At 37.1% G+C, this 22,372-nt stretch overlaps 1 protein-coding gene across 5 annotated transcripts in view; it reads right to left on the bottom strand.

Moving 5' to 3' along the window:
- The window catches only part of COBLL1 (cordon-bleu WH2 repeat protein like 1), a 75,985-nt gene that overhangs the window by 13,211 nt on the left and 40,402 nt on the right, over positions 1–22,372 (bottom strand). For 4 of the 5 annotated variants that reach the window (XM_057371737.1, XM_057371741.1, XM_057371738.1 and 1 more), the window contains exons 2-9: positions 20,753–20,932; positions 15,830–16,031; positions 14,673–14,901; positions 12,984–13,022; positions 12,006–12,100; positions 11,645–11,884; positions 4,754–4,898; positions 3,748–3,816 (exon numbers count right to left, since the gene is read on the bottom strand). In XM_057371737.1, coding sequence (XP_057227720.1) covers positions 3,748–3,816; positions 4,754–4,898; positions 11,645–11,884; positions 12,006–12,100; positions 12,984–13,022; positions 14,673–14,901; positions 15,830–16,031; positions 20,753–20,932 — 1,199 coding nt within the window. The remainder of the gene's footprint in view (positions 1–3,747; positions 3,817–4,753; positions 4,899–11,644; positions 11,885–12,005; positions 12,101–12,983; positions 13,023–14,672; positions 14,902–15,829; positions 16,032–20,752; positions 20,933–22,372) is intronic. The other variant, XM_057371736.1, reaches the window with a different exon arrangement.

The raw sequence follows: 22,372 nt of genomic DNA, 5'->3' as shown, positions 1-22,372 counted from the left end.
CATTGCCTCCTTCACTGCTGAGACCAATTATGCCACRGGCCTGAGCCATCACCAGCTACAGGAGCAAAGACTGAGATTTTCGGTCTAAATACTCTATGGAAACCTGAATTATACAACAAAGAATAGCCAGGACTTCTGACAAGAGAAATGGAAGYTTTCTGGAGCTGCTATGGCTTTGTGCCCAGGCACTGCTGTCATTTCTCTGCTGCTTTTCCTCTGGAGAGGAGTGTAACAAAGGCTGAGTTGTATCTATACTCCAGGGATGGAAACTCAGCTTGGGTTGGTAAGAGACATTCCTGACATTCCTGCCATGTGAAAGCCTGTTCTTTGCTGTGCTAGAAACACTTCCAAGTGCTGGGGTGTACTAACCTGACCTACAAATGGATAATACCAAACACAAACAGCCCTCACGCTATTTCAAAAATGCTCTACCTCATTTGTCAGCATCAGATCAGCCCTGCTTGCTAGTGGGTTTTCATCTGGTACTGGATCTCATTCCAGACCTGGGCCGTAACTGCTGCAGCAGAATAAAGTCTGAATACATTTGAACACAAACAACATTTAACAGCCATCCTTCACTTGCATCATGCAGTTAACTCCCCAGGGGAGCTGTTCAGATTCTGATTTGTTTCCAAAGCCTCAGTCTACATCTTTTATATGCAACATGTTGCTAGGAAGAACTTACAGCAATACTAGCAATATCTGTTGCCTTACTGCTTATACACCCTATACATAGTTCCATATGTAATATAAATTGCATTTCTACCTGCATGTTATTCCCTCTGAACATTAGTCATTGGGTTTTTAGTAGCCCTAAACCAACATTTTTAGAGCCGAGAGGGTGTGACTGTGAAGATATATATACATATATATATACACATACATATATACATGTATATACACTTGGTGACTGACATATATACATACATATATATATATATACACATATACACTTGGTGACTGACATACATACATACATATATATATACATATATATATGTACACTTGGTGACTGACACCCCAACTGCAAGTCTCCTTTGAGCAGTAAGAATATCCTCTGCCCAGCAGAGAACATGCTGGGGCTGCTCTGTGAGCTCTTACGTTTGTCAGCACCAGAACCAGAAAGCCTGACTACATCATGCAAATCTGCTCTTGACTCTACAATCCTTAACAAGGTGCTTAAGAAATACTGTAACCAATAGGATTATATCAAGGGATTTATTTGATGGAAAGTTTTTTTTTTTTTTAAATCTCCAATTTCAAAATTCGTTTTGAAAACTATTTTACTCTCTTCCCTAGGAAAAAAAAAATTAAACATTAATTACCCTTTGGGAAGGTAAACACAAATCATAGACAAAGAAAATTGTTTTTAATCCCAAATGTTCATATTAATTCTCTGTCAATGCTTAGTTTAGTACAGGTGTACCTTCAAACTAGTTTTGTCAAGGTACAGACTGTTTTTGTATCATGGGAAAACTGCCATTTCACAAAAGAAATCCTGCCTGTTCCATACCATATAGATTCACTTAACATATATGTGTCTAAATTGTGCATAGCTAACAGACACCAAATTGAACATTTGCCCTGTTTCTTTTTACGGCAAAAGGTAACATTATACTTGCAGCAGTTTTTTTGCTTATTTGCTGAAGTAGCACTGCGTAACAGAAATACTCTGGAAAGCCAGTCAGAGCYGAACAAAAACTCACAAAGCTTCCCAGAAACCTGACAATCAAAGCAGTACTAATCCAAATGGAAGGAACTTCAGGGATTTTGTAGTTAAAATTATGTCCAACTTCGCAGTTAAAGAGATACTGATCAATTTTGTCCATTTAAAAAAATACCCATAATTTTCAGACTAGGAATAGGACAAATGTACTGGATCTGATTTTACTGCAGGTTAATATTGGTTCTCAAAGCATGAGGAGCTTTGCCAAAAGGACCCTTTATACACAGAYCTCACGACAGTTTCAGAGATGCCACCAGAGAGCAGCAGTATCCCATGAGAAAAMAAAAGAGCAACGAAGCTTTGCTAAGTGACTTGTACATACATTTTAAAAAACTGCACTACGGTCAGCCTTCAGCAAAGGACACTGCATGAAGACATTTGTGAATGTCTTCATTTGTGAGGAGAACTAGAGGCTGAAGATTGTCACAAACTGCAGAGGTAAATAGAAGGGCGCAATATAGACTGTCCCAAGCCCAGTGAAGATATTTTTCTATTTCTTTCTATTACAKCTTAAATTAAAATATTTAATTACAGAACTCAAATGCCTCAARCAGAAGTTTCTAAATCTATGGAAAAACAAACAAGCCATTTCTTTGAAGTTCGGGGCTGTTTATCTACACAGCACTYGGGCATTAGAGTGATAGGAAATGCAGAAACTCTAGCACAGATCAACAATCCTAAGATAGAAACAAGTAGAAGAAAACAAAGAAACTTGATTTTAAATCACAGTATGATAAACTTGCTCATCTTAGACCCATTGCAGGTAGACAGACCATTTTCAATGYACAAAATTCAGTACTAATAAACAAGCCATTCAGTCAGAATTGATTATTCTCTTTCATCTGCTACAGTAGCTAGGACAAGGAAAGGTTACAACTTCATTAGATCTTCAACCTCAGACTTCACAGTATAGGTTCATATTCCCATTTATTATGTTACCAATTGTTTCTACTTAATGTCTTTTTCAATCACTTACATAAATTGCCTTAAACACAAACCAAGCCCAAATTTACTGATTACTAATCTTTTCTTTTTTCACCCTTTGCCAGAGACCTAGCATTTTARCAGATGAATTTTTCAACTCTTGTGGTACATTTGTGTTTTACTCCTCAACCAATTTGACTGGAATACTGGCATCCCAAATAAAACAGCTGGAAAACCACTTAAAAGTTCCTGTGAATTGGCACAGAAACTGAATGCTTAGCCTCATAAAATGGCAGTGGCACTCCACAGGCTTAGCATTTACACTTCATTCTTACAAAATGCATTGAAGAATGATTTTTCCAGACAGCACTGGCACTGATTAGTCTAAAAGCTTTTACAAATTTTAGAAGACTTCTAGATGTTGTATCTTGTAATTGAACCCTACGGTCTGGTGCTTACAAACAACAGTATTTCATAGTACAAACTGCAAAAATTCAAAATGCATTTTGTTCAGCAGCTAAACAATTGTATTTTAAACAGCTATTCTTTCATACATCACATTTTTCCTGTAACACCCAACAAATAATTTAAYGTATAAACAACTCTTTATGCATTCAGTTTAGATTTACAACTTATGTTTTCAAAGTCTGTTCAGATGCCAACCAAAAGGCAGGCACAGATTTGCTCCTGCCCCTATGTTGTGCAGGTCAAGGGCAGCACAAGGCATGGTTCTAAAAACAAGACTGGGCTTTGGCTTTGAAAAGCCTGTTATGAGGTAGAAAAAAAATCATAGAAATTCTGGATAGTTCTTCTCTACAACTWGTGACAAGGAGGGAAAAGAGGGATAATTTTGAGTTTGTTAAATGTAAAGCACAGATAGCAATACATAATATATAYTGCATTTGTTTCTGTAGACAATAAAGATAAAATATCTTTCTTTTAGAAAGCCATATTTTTACTTCAAAGAAAAACTTAATTGATCTAAAGCATTAAAATTAGTTCTATACTTATGACACATCTATAGTTATTTACTGCTATGAATTATCATAGCTTGCTATGAAGTAAATTTTACCACTACTTTTGTAAAAAGCACCAACCTGTTTCAGGCTGCATTTCAGTGGCTTTTCCTTCCGCTTTAGTAGAGGCTGACTCTGCTGACTCTGTTACTGCAAAAAGTGAAACAACAACCTTTATCATCTCTCAATTTCTGAGCGATTAAAAGTTCTAGATAAAATGTGAGACCGATCATACAGACTTGGTGATTTTTTCAAGAAACTCCTCTGAACAAACTAGTGCTCATTGTCACATTTCCCAGATATTTTAACTCAGGTATTTTTGAACCAGTGAATTACATTTTTGATCAAACAGATTAATTACAAAAAAAAATACTAAACTTCCCTTAAGATTCTTCTAGTCAGTCCATTTGCTATTATACTCTCTATAACCCAGAGAAGCCGATCTTTTCTCCCCACTCCAAGCAGTCCACCCGAGTAACACAAACACAATTCTGTACTTAACCTAGCTATAATTAATTTGGATTTGTATGGGTTTTTTCTGATCTGTGTGCTCTAAAGGCCTGCTTCTCACACTTGTGAAAAAATAACGGAAGATTGGTGAGGARGATTGTAAACACATCTAAGTGATTACAGTAGGGGTGCAAAACCCCAYATATATGATACTAATTGCTGTTTAATCTGGTTTGTTTGACAAGTGCAACAGCTGTGCTCAGGTAACACAGGCATGTGATAGACTTGAAGGCACCTTATCGAACACGCTGGAGATTCCTGCCCTGCTGTGGGAGAGATCAAAGCCCAGTGGTAAATACACCTGTGTGAATCCCTGACACAGAGGAAGGGAGCAGGTTTGACAATCCTCTGGCACAGACTGAGCTCTGCAGTGCGGGTGTTCCCCCTTGGGTGCCTCTGCCCCGGTGCTGCTTCGAGGCTTCCCCAGTTGGTGAGGTAACAAAAACAAAGGTACTCTCTGCATCTGCAGTTTTGTGGTTGCTCACTTGAAGTTCTTATCTCATAAGGTGGTGTTACTTTAATGTTTAGCCAGCTATACTTTGTGTTGCCTTCCAATTAAACAGCATGAAAAGATTACCAGGCTCATTACTGCCTTCACTTTGATCTTCTGGTGCTCTAGAGGGTGGTGAGGGCGCCTTGCGCTTCATCCTGCGCAGGGAAGAGTTCACGGAAGCAGTGTCACTGAGCGGCAGGGAACCYTTCCGTACCAATCCCATCGGGGCCTGCCAAGGGAGACAGGGCAGGAAGATTATTAGCAATCAGTGAGAAACAGAAAAATAGCTCTAGTAATTATTATCCAAAAGTATTTATAATATACATTTGGGAAAAAGAAAATGTATTACCAAATGTATTGTGTTTTTCATCTTAATTCCTCCAAGGAGCTGTTTTTAAAAAAAAAAATTATTTTCTCGAGTAATTGAATATATTCACAGAGGTGCAACATAGAGCAGYAAAAGAAAATCAGTTGTTACACATAGTGGAGAACAGAATTTGAATTCTTTTATGCCCAAAGGCTATTCTACAAACCCAAAATAATTCTTTTCTGAAAGTAACTAAAATCATTGTGGAAAGAAATTTGAACTACACCCTACTGCAATGACATAACACAATGTTTATTTCTCTATTCCTTCACAGGCAGTCCTAATCGGTCTGTATACCTAATTATTATGAATTTCTTTCCCTCCTGAATTTCATGAAAATTTTTGGAATACCTGATTTCAAAACTTTTCAAAAACAACTGGCTTACAATATTTAACAAAGTTAAATTTTAGGAAGTTGCAAAACAGTAATAATTATAGCACATAGTGATGTTACAGCATAGTAATGTCTTCATTATTGTAGCAAAAGGAAGGCAAAAGTCTTACTTCACAAATTATCAAATTATCGACACCACTGAAAAATGGACAAAGGATACCTGCTGAAGACCTCATATTTCTATGATACAGCATAGTATCCATATATATTGGATATATAGTCCAATTGCATTTTACATTTACAGACACATTCTCTGTCTCAGAAAGACAGTGATTGTAAATTTGCCTGCCATTCTTAACTGTGGTTTGCCTCATGCTGAAGAAACCTAATCCACATCTATTAGAAGGACAATGTTGAGGATCCCAGCAATAAAGGAATGCATTTTGGAACTAGACACAGCTGCCTATTTCTGTAGTAATTCTGATTCCCATCACTTCTATACTCAACAATATAATAAAATCCAGCAATGACATTCATTTCTGGCTAAAAGGATCCACAGAGCAGCTGGGTGTGGGGTCATCTTCAGAGAACTTGTCTGTACTTCAATTAACCAGCCCACTTCACAAAGGACAGCAACAAAGARCAGAGAAGGCATAAAGACACCTACATGTTCTTGTTTCACTGACAATCCTTTCAAAAACACCAGACAAAAGAATTGTTGACCGAGTCAATTTCCATGGAAAAAGATGCTTATCATTTAGAAAGCCATCACTGAACAAATATCCTAAGAATCCACAGTAAGTGGGATATTAAAGAGCAAAAGCTAGAGTATTTGGTTGTAAACAATCAAATCTATAAAGAAAATTACAACAGAAAAGATACTGGCACAAGGTGTCTGTCAGGCAGTTTGGCAGCTCCTGTGAGATTGCAGCAGAATMCATGAATGAATGAACAGGGATATGAATGAAAAACTATCCTCTGAGCCTCCTTGGGCACCCTCAGTCATCTGCTTTGTCCCACCCTGCTATCAGGTGTAACAGATCCACAGACACTGCACTATAAGGAGCACCACTTTCCAAAAATGTTCACACAATTCCACCCACCACGCTAATGCAAAAGCAACTCAAACCTTTTAGAGCAAAGCAAGACTCGGGGTTTGAGAGAGAAAACACAAAGCACAAGGTGAAATGTTCACTTAAGAACACCAGAGAATAGAAACACAGCACTCCTAATTAAAAATACTTGCTGGCTTGAGTAGTTTTTAAACAARTCAGTTTCTAGATTAAAATGTCACACAGCAAAAATCACTTTACACTGTTAAGTAGTTTCTTATTCACAGTTCCAAAACAGTTCTTAAAAAATAAAATTAGTTAATAATATCCAGCCTTTGAAATTATTCAAGAGGGGATATCAAATACAATATTATTTCCCCAAATGAGACTTTTTTTGCTGCTGAAGCATTTGCTCCTTGCAGTTGGGCAGTTGTGCCTGTCTCCTCTGGCAGCTGCGCTCAGGCTGCAGCCCCTGTGCTGTGCACAAAGCCACATCTCCCTGCTCTGAGGCTGCAGCTCCTCAGCTCCACACAGGCTCCCTCCGTGACCCGGCTGGCACCCAGCTCTGYGTACACTCAACAGATGTCACCAGAGTTCCCTTCTGCACACAACAAGTATGTGTGTAGGGGGGGAATCATGTTCTCAGCATAAGAGCACAAACGCTACCACAAGATTTTATAAGCCTTTCTACTGCCCTTTGCATCCAAAGAAACAAACAACTTGCTARGAGAGATTTCAAGAAAGTACTAAATGTTCCAGTTAAGGTTCAAGTGTTGAACAGATTTTCTCAGGAATTATTCAACATATGAATATTAAGAGTTTTCAAACCCTAACAAAGGCTGYAATGTGAAAATAGTACTTTAACAGATGGAAAAAAATTTAAATAATGTTATTAAGACATATCTGACAAAGTTTTGGAATATACATCTGGGTGTTCATGTGTCATACCAACTGCCTATGATAACCAGTGTTTTATCAGTTATATTGAAATTACAATTCTTGTTAGGATCACTAAAGTAATTAACYGTGTTTATGCAGAAACACCAGTGAACTGTCATAACTTCTACAACATATGCAGGAGTTCTACTTTTAACATCATACACCCTCCTCATCCTGCAACGAGCAAGGATGGATACGAAAACTTTTTAGTCTCAAATTTGGCACCAAATACCACCCCAAGAAAACATTAGCAGATACCCGTACTTCCCAAGTTCCAGCCTCTGTAAGCAGTGACAGACACGGTGCCTTGCCCTTCTTATMATTTCAAAAAGCAAATAAAGGTAATTAAGGCACAGTAATTTTGCAGCTGCAACAGAAGAAAAAAGGAAAAAAAAATAAACCAAAAAAATAATCTGGTAAAGAATATAGTGGTAGTAGAGCATTTCAGTGTGCTCGAAAGCCTACTACACAAAGTCACTACACAATATTTTCACGTCACCACATCCTACCTCTTTTGCTCCCTACCTATGTAAGTTTAACAGAGGATACAYAGGTGGACTGTATCATGAGGCAACAGCAAAACACATTGTTGCTTATATTGCTAATATTCCTTTCTTCCCTTTGTGTATGCAGGCAAATGTATCTCCAKGGAATAACAGCAAAAAATACAGATTTGCTCCCACAATGACTCGTGCACTCATTTCTATTACATGACTTAAACCTCCCAAGATACTGAAACTTATGCAAAGGAAGTAATAGACCTCTACTCTACCGGAAAGAAAAGACATACTAAATATATTTGGAGAAACTCAGCTGGTGATATTCTGGCCAAAGAACCAATATGACTATTTTGTCCTAGGATTTATCTTGCTAGACAGAAGCAAATACAAYAAAGGAACAAAGTTATGCATTTGAAAGTTATTCATATACTGAAAAGTAGATGCATGAAACATTCACTATCAATTCTGAAACATCTCAGAATAATATCAAATGATCTTCATGCAAACTTCAGGTAGTCCTGAGCATTCTCTTCTCCCAGGTAACCCYGACTCTACTCAAAACCTCCCTGCTGTACATAGTGCTCAATGCATCACTGCCCAACTTCTCCTTTAAAGGGCTGACCATCAASCAAGCCTCTGGTGTAATTTCTTCAGCACGGAGAAACTTCTTCTCCCATCTTCTTCCCTTTCTTTTTTAAGAGGTAGYCTGGAGATTCAGATTTCTTTGGGAGTTAGGGTTCTGTAAATAACACAAATTTGTATTTCTACAGTTGASAAGTTCTATCCATCACTTAAAACAGTAAATGTTTTGACTGAAAATCTCCACTTAATTGTGGAGATAATTAACCCAAGCATAGTTTATGCATGCTCCTATACCATAACTGTAAACAGTGTAAGGAGAGAAACATTAATGGGATAAAATGCAGATATATTAGTTTAGCTTTTATAAATAAATCAGCAGCAAGAAAATCAGCAATGGCATTTGGGCATAATCAAATGCTTTTCTTTTACAGAAGTGTTATTATAGCAAATTGCAACCACTTTCATGAAAACTGTGAAGATACACACACTAAATTATACAACAACACTTTGCAAAAACCCTTGAGAGTCCTCTCTACTTGCAAATGTATTAAACTTCCCAGGTCTAAACATACTTCTGGCAAGAGTCATCTTGCTCAAAATTAGAACTGACAAATAAGTGAGGGACTTCAATATTAGAAACTAATATGGTCACTTTTCATCTGATTTAACACAGAAATTTGCTGGACATTTAAGCTTACCAGTCATCTTTCAAGTCTCATATACAAGAATAAGTAAATCATGTAATAACTTGTCAAAGCTACCCTGATATTCACTGTATGATTGTTCTCCCCTAAAAACAGGACCACATCCCTAAAAGCTRATTCTATAATCACCTCAAAATGGAGGCAGAAAACAATTCCAACCCTCTAATCAGAATGTAACTACTCATACAAARAGAAAACAGTTTCTTTAATGGAAAAGTAGTGGAGAAGCTGTAGGAGGTAAACATTAAAACCCTTCTTCATACTGTGAGAAACTGGACTACAATATGTTGATAATTTGAAGAAAGACAACAATGAAAACTCTGTTCCTTTAAAGTTGGCTCCTTTCACTGTTGTCTGATGTTACTACTTTGACACTTTCTCTTAAAACCAGGCARACAGTTAATTCAGGCAAAACTGACATTTCACTTTGCCTTCCTTGTGGATATTAAAAGAAATTTGTCCATAATAGGGCCCATGCAGAAGGACATCCTGGCCCACAGAAGAAATAAAGTGTGTATCCAGTCTACCAAAAAAACTGAAGGGCAGAMTACAGAACTTAGGCATTCTTAAAATCAGCCAGATTTGCAATGAAATGCTTCTTGTATGGCAAAAGGAGATAAAACGTAAGAAAAAAGTGTACCTTCAGCTTTGCAAATTAATTTCATTGGACACTGCAGTAATTGTGAAATTCCCAGACATACTAAAAAAGTCAGTGAACACACCAATCAGCCCAGTGAGCAACCTGAGACTAAGTTCTACCAGCAGGAGAGAATAGCAGAGAATATGCCAGACCAAGTTCTCAATAGCAGAGAATATGACAGACCAAGTTCTTATTTTGTTTACAATTAAATAATTATGAGTTGGTGTGACCCTTGCACTGGTCTCGTTACTGAGAACTGAGTTGGATTAGGTGAGACCTTTTGAGATCATTTTGTCCAAGCTGCTGTTGAGAACAAGTTCCTAGACTGGGTTATTGCAAGAGCCTGTCGGAACATCTCGAACATTCTGAATGGAATTTCCCCTGGAGAAGAGAATGCCCATTGGTTTTCAACCTSTCACCATGAACCCTTTTGAATTTGCCCACATTTAAGTCCCAAGCTCTGCATTTTCTGATAAATCACTGTACAAATTCAAATGAGATAGCAGTCACCTTAAAAAACACATAACAAAGGCCTCTAAGTTTTAAGGGAGTTGCACCAAATAGCACAAAACAGAACGTACATACAAAAATCTTCTGTTCTCTCTTTGTGAGCTATTCAACTTCCGTCAGGTGATTTTAGATGAGTAGGAAATGTCAGTAAAAAATAATAAATCTAAGCAATTTTTTGAGTGACAGCCAAGCAGTCATACATTACGTTTAGACATAATAGGATATTAATAATTTAAAGCATGTTGACATTAATAAGCTAGTTTTTAAAAAAACTGAATTCAATTAAGAGACAAAAATGGTGAAGTAAAAAAAAACCAAAAAAACCCCACATTTTTTTCTTACCCTCCCCAAAGGTTCCTTTTACTAAAATTCAAAAAGAAACCTTTGTCTTCTTCAAATGATAAAGCTCTTCAGCAGGACACAATACACAAAGACAGAACTTCTGTTAAACAGTGCTCTCTTGTGGTTCTGTGCATCAGTTAAAGACTAAATCATTGTATAAAGATAAAGGTAGTCTGAAATTTCTTGTCTCCAAGTCTAAATCAAAATTAGTCCCTCAGACTTGTATTTCATTTAGTTYTGCATTTAATTTTTCCAGCATGTCAATAACCTCATATCTAAAGACCACCCTAGATACAGTATTCAAAGCAAAGTATGAAATAAATTTTAAATGAATGTAACAAAATTTTAACCTTGAYCTTTAATTTGAATTCACAATTGAAAATGTGTAACACCAGCATAACAGTTGATGCATCAATTCTCACAAATTCTATTGTCAGAATGTCTGCATGTCATGTGATATACATACATATATATATATAGGTTACTCAAATATGTAGCCCACATCCCRTAACTTCAATAAAATACAGCCCTGATTTTAAAATAAAGCCCTTACTTTAACTTGCTGTGAACACAACAATGTTTAGACTGCTCCCCAACATGTCCACTCTTTTTCACAACATAATATAAAAAACAAACCACTCATTATCCCATGTAACTAAAACACTCAAAATTATTAGGAATGTCACAACCCCAATTATAATAAAGTGAGATGACATTCTCACATTTAAATATATGAAGTATTCATGCAAAAGAAGAAAAAAGAAGCTTACAAAGCTAATTTACATAAGAAGTTGGTTTTACCTTYTCARAATTCAGCAGCTACTTTGGATATGAAGTTTAAAAGGAATGCATCTTACAATTTCTATAGGTATTTCCTAGTTAAATTTTTTAAAGCAATTTCTACACTTTTATTTTGCATTTATTTCAAACCTCACCATACGTAACAGGGTTATCAGGGTCATTATGTCTGTATTCATTAAGAGAAGTAAAGCAAATGTAACTAACCTGTTGATTCCTATCAAAACTGTTGGATTTCACAATATCAGACGTAGGCCTGACTTGGGCTCGTGCGAGTTCCTGGGGAGCACTCTGAGAGTTTGGCATAGGTGGCAAAGGAGCTCTCCGTTTCTTGGGCATTTCAGCTGGCAGAGTGTTGGAGTCGTACTGCTTGCTGACTGTGTTAGATCTCGTGATGAATGCTGGCCTTGGCTTGCTCATCARTGGAGTTGCTGGGGCACTGGCAGCCTTGACGTGTGGGAAATAAAAATAAATCCAAGTTGCATATACTTTCTGGAAAACAATCAACAGTATTGATTGCTCAATCTGAATACATTTCCAGTTTTGCTTATATGAAGTTACACCTTACTTGTTCCCTTTTCTTCTTGTTTCGTTGAAAAAAACTRAAAAATCCTTTGTTTTCTTTCTCCTTCAGAATATCTATGTTTTCAGATTGGTAAGATCCTAAAATAGAAAACAATAGTTCTAGAAGTTATTTCACACAAGGGTTATTTCTCCTGCATTCTTAGCATTTCACTGTGTCATAAACCTCCTGCAATGATRCRCAAAACCCTAAAAACATAAATCACYCRTATTAATAATTTTTCTRGGTGGTGCAAAATGAACAGTTTGCCTGCCATCCATGTTCTTACTGTCCTTCTCAGAACGCAGGACAGATGAGTTTCAGCTCCTCTTAAAAGCCCCAGCACTTAATCCAGCCCACACCGCTTCTCATATGTTATGGTTCATATCACACAGGCAGTAAAAGGGAAGAAGAGCATCAGACTTTTCAGCTTTCCATTCCTAACAGCTTACATTTATGGCAAAGTTGGAAGTGGAACAAGCCAGGCCTCAGCCTGCACACGGTGTGACTATGGAGAAAGATCACCCAAACATTCAATCAGTGCACACAGAACTGCACAGCAGTCACGGTAAAGACAGCCAAGTCCATTCTCGTTATCCTGCAGAATCTATCCTCCTTAAATTGCTTTATTCRTGCAGAGGATTTATAAATCTAACAATTGACTTTTTAAAAACTTTACTAGAATGAACTTTCTTACTTCCCTTTAAATGCATGTGTAATGAGCAACAGAAATCAGCAAGTCTGATACAAGTATTAATATAAACATTACTCTAAATTAAACAAATTGATCTAGGGTAAAACTATATAAAAATACTTTCTATATGGCTTGGTATATCAAATTCTGCACTATCATTCACTTTATCATGCATTTAAGATAGGACAGAGATACTATTCATCTCACAGTCAAGCAGATGTTATAATAAGAGCAGGTGCTAATGTCCTGTAATTGCTACAGTTTCATAGCCTTATTTCAGTAAATCCTACCTTGAAAAGATGGTAAATTTAAATCAGCTGGTGAAGTGGCTACAGGAAGACAAAAAGAAAGAAAATGTGAATCTGAATCAAGGATGTAGTAACAAGTTACGGACACAGAATGTCAAGCTGGATCTTCAACATTGGGGAAAAATGAACTGGGTACTTTGCAGAAGTAAAAGGATGCATATCTTTACTGCCAAGTACTGTAAGTCATTCAAGAACCTGAGCCTGAAGACATGCAACACAGACTGCAAACTTGTACATAAGGAAGGAGGCTCCAYTTATATTTCTGAAGCAAAGAGAAAAATCAGTATGTAAAATAGTTTGCCCTGGTTTGGATGGCCAGGCAGTCCAAACTTGGAAAACAAAAAGGAATGTAAACCTCAAGTATAATGTTAACAAAATAAAATTTGAATTTAAATTCTGTAAAGTAAAGATACACTTCACCATTTACTTCCATAAAGATAATGGAAAATTCAGAGCTCTGAAYCTGCTTGCACAATTGAAATGCAGAACTACTTCTTATTAAGAGAACTGAAGAATATCTRAATTTCCTAGCAGGGCACTGCTGTGTAGAAAGCATATATGCRCTTGTATGCCCTTCTATGGATTGTTGGCTGTTGATTCAAACAAAAAACACATCATATTGTGCAAAAAACAGCTTTGCCAGTCTGTAGGTGAAAGCAGTAAATAACCAGACAACAAACTGGATAATGCACTRGGGGCCCAGGTAGTCAAAGTAACATGTTTAGGCAAGTTAAAATATGTTGGTTTCCAGTGTAGAGAAGATATTTCATTTTTGTTTTCTCTATGGAAAAAGGACATACTGTCCAAATCTGTCATTCTGACCTTTAGCAAGTAAACTGAGAGACSTCTGCAAACCGTAACCACCAAACAGTAGGTTATTTAGATAGAAAGAGGTGCAAAGACAAACAAAACCCCAACAAACCCCACAAGTTTTAGAGCAGAAATAAAATTCAGCAAATGAAACAGTGGTCAAAACCAAGTGTGAGTCAATATTACTGCTTTCTACACTGAGCTAAAATTTCCTGTAAGAAATGTCTAAAATGGAACAAACCACACAGTGCAAAAATTTGAATTACAATACAGTAAACTTGTCACCTGTCCGGTTGAAGTTTAATCTGGCCTAGGAACCTCAGTACAAACAGRAAGTTAGTGCACTGTGTCCCTGTTGGACCACAATTAAAAAGATAATTATTATTTCTTTAGAATCCACAAAATTAGCAAGGAGCACTCAGAAATACATATAAAGACCATCAGAATATTCTAACATTTTTAAAAGTTTAAATAATTTTTAAGAAAACTAGTTTTCTCTAACATTTCTATTCTTTTCAAGTCATCAGGTCACATAAGAGTGAAGGGAAATAGGGTGTTGTTGGGATTTTTGTGGAAGGTGTGAAGGAAGAAAAAGAAGGCTTTGCATTTAAGTGAGGATTTGTACTCAGCTACCTCTGCTGGTAGCAAACCCTTGGTTAAAAAATAACACTTTTATACAGCACTTCTGAAAACAAAAGTCCAGGTACACGAGTCAGTTTCAATTTTGTGGAAGGCTAATGAAATACAAACTAAATTTCTAGAAAATAATTTCAAAAGTAAAAAACCCAACAACATGTATACATTATTAAAATATTAAGCAATTAGGTTTTATACAACAGCAATTTACAGAAGTTATCTTACCTTGACTGATATCCATGGCATATAGTTCTCTTAGTCCAAGGTCATTAAGAGATTTTGTCACATCAAGGGGTTCTTGAGACTGGTAACTCTTCAGCAGCAGGGTGTGTGAAGGATCAAACTCACATTTGTTACAGATAATTGGTATGAGTTCTTGAAGGGGTGAATGTGGACTAACTCTTACAACTGTCTTCTGTGTCTTCTTGTAGTTTATCACTACCCTTACCGTTTGCTAAAGAGAAGAAAATTCCAATAAATACCAGCACAAATCCTGAAAGAACTTTTTTTAATGCATTTTTGAAACAGCCTCACAATAATCACAGGAATTCCACCTATGGCCAACTTCACCAGTACTGCAGGTTCAGAAGCATTGCATAAGAAATTAAGAACTATTTTGCTACTCCCTTCCATGCAAGAAAAGGATAGGTGAAGCAGTCTGCTTTCTCCTTGAGCAGTGCCATTTGCCTGTGCAGCAGGGGAGTGCCCAGAGGGCCATGCCCTGCTGGGTCATACTGGGCAGCTGTAGGAGTCAGGTGATGAGCCACCAGTGAGTGCCTGTGCACACGTGTGTAGGAGGAAGGCACAAGGGCAGCAGAACAGCTCTCCTGGCCCTCTCTAAGTGCTTTAGATAAATTAAAGATCAGTATTCTTCTACACAGCRGAAGGACAAAGGTGGAAGGAAAGATTTAGGCCCAGAAACTGTATTAGTATTTGTAAAAGCTCCTGCCCTCTTCAGAGTATATAAAAAGAGCCAAGTAACGAGAGGGAACAGTATGTATTAAAGGCAAATGAACATACAATCAAAACAGCACATATATCACAGCATGACAGATGGTATAACATGTTGATTTTCAGTTTGTTCAAGACTGYACTCAGCCACACTTCATATGCAGAAATGTTCAAAAGGCCAGTAAGGCATGGGACTTCAAATAATATTGRAATATTTCCTAGTTTCAGCAGCAAAGATGTTTGCTGCAACAAACAGATGTATTTTACCTAAGAGAAGCTCACTGGAAAAGGATTAAAGCATTTCACAGWGCTGCAGTGTGAGAGGATGAAAGACAACAGGAAAAGCTGAAACTAGAGGATGAGCTATCAGCTCAACATATTGAATACAGCAGTGATTCTAATTTATCAATGTGCTTAATTTTAGTTCTCACCTCTGGTATAACTGGAGCAGGTTTCTTCTTATCCATTTGTTTTGGCTTTACAATCACCTTTTCCACTTCAAGCATTCCCACTGGTGTGTTGGGTTTGAATTTAATCTGGCTATTTTCTGCTGATACCAACTCTATGGTATAACTTGATGGATTTAAATGATACTGTGCACAGAGAAAGATCAGCAAGTCCATCATGGGCTTCCTGTAAAAGACAAATGGAACTGTCACAACAAGTGACAATTAAGCAGGCTATAACAAAATGTGCTGCTAAACATTTAATTCAAAYTGTCCTTTCCTTTCCAGGATTAAATAAGTACTGCCAGACACCAACTTTATATATCTTTGAGCTTTGAAAAAACATAATTACAACAAAAAAAAGAAAAAAGGCAACCCCCCCAAAAGCCACTAAAGAAAATGAAACCAGTTCACACAAAAATATGTCAAGTCCTTGAGCAGAGTGGGAACTTCTTGCTTGTGTGAAATTAAGCTTTCCCTGAGGTTAACAGGAACATGTGGATTAGTCACCTCATTTGACATTTAGTGGGAAATTTAACAGTGCTGATAAATATACTGTTATTCATTAAGAATAATTCTCTCGCGAATCTTGGCATTTTTATATCCATTCTGAGTTACCAGGGACTTTATTTTCAAAAAGTCTGTGAAATGAGCCACTTGGAAGGAGCAGGAGAAATGAAGTTTGAGAGTCATATTTTAAGGAGGTCTTCCATTAGGGATTCCAAAATTATCTAGTTGCTTAATACCAACAGAGACAAAGAAACTAAGTGACAGTATGGCAGGCAAATGCAATTTCCTATGAATCTCTGGGTGATGTAAGATGTCCTTTCCACAATAAAGTATGGCAAACAGAATTTGTCAGATGTAGTCAGTACCTGTATGTCCTTGYTCCCTCAACACTTAATGAAGAACATGCAGAACAGGGTACTTAGGCTGAGTATTTCCAGTTGCTACTGAAATACATTTATTAAAGTTGTACTTTAAACAGAATGGTCACAGAGGTTTAAACAGACCAAAAGTAAGGAGAGTGTCTTTACTTATTACAGAACTGAGTTAGGTTACAACACTATCAGATCATTCCTCAATCTTTTTTTTAATTGGGTAACCACTTGTAAGGACAATTTCACTGTGACTCACTCTGCATCTCAGTTACAGCTATGGACAAGGAAATCCATCACCTCCTCTGCCTCACAAGGGTATTATGAAAATAAAAGTCTGAAGCAATCAAATGGTATGTTGAAAAAATGCTGACGTATCTATGAGAAAATTAAACAGGGTTTGGCTGGTATGGTTTTATCAGAAATCTTAAATTCTAGATGCAATCTCAAAACAGAGGCAAGTATTCTGGCAGCACAGCCAAATGTGGAAATAGCTTCTACAAAGAACCATCAGATTAAGAAGGATTCTAGATAACAAAGATCATGAATGTATTTATTAAGTAGTATGTTAAAACAGACTTTTCATATGGTACAGTTCTGTAAAAACAATTAAGAATTGTGAACACTGTGAACACTGAATTTTTACCCCCTTTAATTTAWCCTAGAATCATTCCTGTTTCCCTTCATCTTGAAGGACAAATGTTCCATAAGCAAACTGTCTTCTGATTTCTAGCAGCAGGGCTGGRCTCTCTGGAGCACATGCTGCACTTCCAGAAGATGGAAACTGTTTGAAAGCTGACAGATACAGTTACTACAGATATTTATTTTTTTTTTCCAGAGGAAAGCTTCTGCCCACTTAAGTAGCAGGAGAACATTTGCCTCAGGAGACAAAGGCAGGAAGAACAATAAAACAACAACAAAAAAAAAACCATGCAGAAATGGTACTCCAKTGTGTCAAAAAGCAGTTATCAGTGTGTCTGAAGAAGTATAGAATGCAATATACTCCCATGCTTTCATCCAGATGATATATAACAGCATGAAGAATGCCATGTGAAATGCAGAATAACTACTCCTCCCTCTTCACATTGCTAAACCAGAAAGTTTATTTCAAGTCATCTCTTGCATATAGCATAACCTGCCTCAGTTACAAGAAAGGAGGAGGAAATCCTCCATTTCTTGTACTTCTAATCCCTAACAAAACAAGTACATCCGTCCCACCCTAGGAAGAAAAGGGCTGCAAATGCAAATCTYGTCATTCCCCCATCTCACTGAGGGCAGAGCAGGCCAGGGCCATGGAGGGGGGAGCCAGAGGAGGCTGCAGACACTACTTCTGCAGCGACCTTTCAGTTTAAGTGTATCCAATAAGTCACTCATTACTTTTTTTTTGTGGTGAATTTTTATACACTGACTGGCTTTAAAAGCTACCCTTCAGTTATTGGACTAGGGTAAGAATATCAAAGATGACCAGGGTGAGAACTGACAAGCAAAGATCCCAGAAATCCATCCTATAGAAATGCATCACAGTGACAGGGAAAGCCCTCACATTAACCAGAATCAYAGGAAGTGACAGAATGTGAGAAACAGCTGCTCACAAACAACAGGTACATCATATTGGTACATGAGAACAGTGACTCTGTGCAAATTTGCTTTCCATTGGTACTTCCAGAAACAACCTGCTTGACTAGAGGACGATGGACTTCAAGTCCCCCCCACTCCACTGGAGCTACATAGCTCTTGCTACCCAGTGTGCCAAACCAGGGAGCAAACCAAATGCTCCTTTACCCAACTTAATACAAAATAGAAAAGCTTCTTCTAGTGGACTATGGAATTTGAGCACATAGCTGTTAAAATTCACCATTTGCTTTTTCTAGTATGAGATTTAAAAGGTGTTCTCTCCTTGGGACCTTCAGAGCTGCTCACCTCCAATTATGAATAAGGAAAGACTGAGTAACARTTTGCTTGTTTATGTAATTTCCAGAGGGATCTTGCCTATTTGTTCACAATATATAATTATAAAGACAGAGCAAAGCTAGAAAGAAAGACAGTTTGAAGTACATTTCACAGTGGACTGCAGGTTCTGCACATCTCCCCCCATACTGAGTGAGCCCAGCAGTGCTAATACTGGTTTTTATTTGCAAGAAAGCCACTTATGAAATCAAGCACATAGGGTATCTTGATTGAAAAATCCCATAACTATGGAATAATAAAACTGATTGGGAAACGASTACACTTCCTGATAGGCCTGTAAGGCCTGTCTTGAACACTAGGTAATGACACAAAATGTAATCTGACCAAGTGAAGATAGATGCAACATTCCTTTCTGGAACTTTGTTCTGTGCAAAGCGTGAAAGAAGGCCCATGGTACTCATCARTGTGGACAAAGGAAGCAAGAAGAACAAGAAGTTCCTGATAGCATACACATGGAGACTCATGTCTAAGAAGTCTTAAAAGCAAAGGAACACACCGTATTTACAGACTGCAATATTCCTTACTATAAACATGCTGAAAAGAACACCATACATCAACTAGTCACAATTACTTCAGAAAGTTTCTTCTGAGAAATAAAACTTCACATTTAAGTTACCCTGAAAATCACAGAATCAAGGGATAGTGACTGTAGCTCAAGACCCACTGAAGCTCCATGAACAAGCTGGTATTTGATGTCTAAGCAATGACCTCATGAACTCCAGCAAATGACAGCATGCACACCCAAGCCAGACTTTAACTCTCCTTAAGAAGAAAGTACAAGCACACATTTAAAATAAYTGGTTTGAATGAATAAATAAGTCAGCCTGCTTGCTGTCAGTAGCAAAGACATGGGCCGTACACTAAAATGAGGACAATATACARACAGGTTTGTTTATTTCAGCCTAGGATGGCAATGAACTGGCATCCAAATTGCTGTGATCCACACACAGCCCTGCAYAGGAGCCTTCTTAGCAAAAATCCTGCATTTTAAGCCCCAGGATTTATGATTTCAACTCACCAGAAAATGTTTAGATCTTTCTGAACTAAAAGTGACTTGAGAGTTACATGCACAATCCGTCCTACCAATAAACAGTCTGAAATATGCATTTMAAACTAAAATCAGCTTAAGCAAAGCATAATTGTTAATAGAAATCCAAAGCTGTAGCTATAAATTTTTTTGAAGCATTGCAAATTATGTCTGAAGTGATGATAYGTTTTCTCAGGACTGCTCGTAGTCTACAGGTAGTAGTGCTGAACAAGTGAACGTATAACTTGATACCCAAACAGGATGGGGATGAAAAAACTCATCTTTAAAAAGCAAAACTTATGTGGGAAGATTCACTGAATCATACAAACCAATATTTTATAGAGATTTTTAGTGACTAGAAAAAATTATGTGTGGCCACACATAATTTTTGAGATTTCTGAATCTCAAAAAAACAGTCTTCTGAAATGGTAGGTAAATGGACAGAGTAGGATGTTTCCATATCCACCCAAAATCATAGTAGAATCACAGAACCACTTAGGTTGAAAAACACCTTTAGGATCATCAAGCCCAGCATTGCCAAGTCTACCACTAAACCATATCTTTAAGTACCACATCTATGCATCTTTTAAATACTTCCAGGGATGACAGTTAAGCCACTTCCCTGGGCTGCCTTTTCCGATGCTTGTCAAACCCCTTCCGTGAAGAAACTTTTCCTAATATCCAGTCTAAACCTCCCCTTAGGCCATTTCTCCTTATCCTATCCCTTGTTACTTGGGAGAAGAGACCAACCCTACCTGGTTACAACCTCCTTTCAGGTAGCTGCAGAGAKCAGTAAGGTCTCTCCTGAGCTTTTCTCCAGGCTAAACAACCCCAGSTCCCTCAGGTAACCCTAACTGGAACCCTCCTAAGACTTGTGATCTTCACACTCCACTTTGCTGCACTTCTTTAGACACACTTTATGATCAGTTACACAAATCATGTATTTTACTGAATGATCATAACCTGGATGATGATTGAAGTAAATCTGAGCAAAACCAAGAAAATCAAACAAAAATATCGTTCTGTGTAACATACCTCCCGTTAACTGTAGTATACTTGATCACATCTCCCGGCAAGACCACTGATAATTCAATATCTTTATCAATTACATTCTCCTTCTGTTCCATTATGAGGTTGGTTGGCTCTGTGTTATCAAATGGAGTAACAGCAATGGATTTTGTTTCAGATGGAGGAGGTGGTGCTTTAGATTTTCTTCTGAAATAAACAGACAAAAATGAAAAATCAAGTATGCATTTATACATACARTTCCATCCTGGCAAACTAACAAGTTTCAAAACAGAAAAGAACACTTTATTCTTTTCTAAAGTAATGTGTGCAAAAAACGGATTAGAGAATATTTTAAACATACAATCAGTGGTGACACAAGACAAAATACGCTAAGGTACTCATCACAAAAAAAACAAAAAACAGAGAGCCCAATAAACATTAAGCCAAAACAAGTTTTTCAGCGAAGCATAAAACAGTAGATTAGTATTAGTTTGGGTTTTTTTTCTCCCTTAGGTTATGCAAAGACCCCATTTGTGAATTCTGCAAAGAGATTTACTGGATTAGTATAAACAGAAATACTATGCACTATGAAGGCAAATTGCACTACCAGTGTGCTTAATATAGGATAGATACTGACTGGTAGTGACACTTTTCCTCCCCAAATTTTTCTTTTGGTTATTAAAATTATTCKAAGAAATCCTAGCAGCTCTCTACATTATTTAACATCTATACAGTAATAAAATGACAGTAGAACTGATTCTGCTCTGTTGTTATATTTCTTGACAGTCACAATATGCTTTCATATATTCCCCTTGCCTATGTTGATTTCCTATCTTAGTTTTCTTGATACTCTTTCTCACGTTAGTGACCAGACAGTTTACTCAYGAATACAAGAACTGATCACTAAATAAGCTGGACTTATTTCACTTTAAAAAATTCCTAAAACAGTATAAAACTCTCTGTAGCTCTTAATATATGTATGTTACAATAAGAAGGAAAAGACACTATTATTAAGAATTTTACCATTAGAAACAAAACCAAAACACAGTCATGACGCATTACCTCATGAGAGCTTTTGAATTTCTTATAAACATTCTTGAATAGAGCCACATTCACAGAAAGTTGAAACACGTATCAAATTTAATACACAAAGGCTCCAAAAATATGCTCGCCATTTAGATGGAACTGTACTAAAGTTTGTTTACTTTAAACATAACGAAAGAAATTAACTCCTATAATTGTCCTACAGAATKAAAACAAAAACCTAGCATACAACTAGAAATAAACACCTTTCTTGAGAAAACAAAGTTTAAAGTCACTCACAATGAAGAACAAACAAGGTCCARAGCAGCATTGCAAAAAACAACTGTAACAAGGCTTCACATGACTGATCTGTTGCTGAAAGTGCTTAGAGTTTTGAACTTCAGAACTCTGTGCTGAATAATTAACTATTGACARCCCCTTGCAGCTAATCGAGAGCACTCACAGGCCTCCAAAAACATTGAATGAGGATCCACATTCAAAATTTATATCTCTTCTCTCAATGTTTTAAATYAGTTTGGTGCACTCTACACGCAATTCAAGGTGTACAACATGAGCTGAAAATTTGACTTTGGTCTCTACAACAGCTTGCCTGCACTGTTTCAG

The sequence above is a fragment of the Malurus melanocephalus genome, unplaced genomic scaffold (genome assembly GCF_030028575.1).
Source record: "Malurus melanocephalus ecotype Western Australia unplaced genomic scaffold, MMel_1.1 scaffold_155, whole genome shotgun sequence".
NCBI lineage: Eukaryota > Metazoa > Chordata > Aves > Passeriformes > Maluridae > Malurus > Malurus melanocephalus.
Note: the sequence above shows the minus strand (reverse complement) of the source record. Positions and strands in the feature narration are given on the sequence as shown.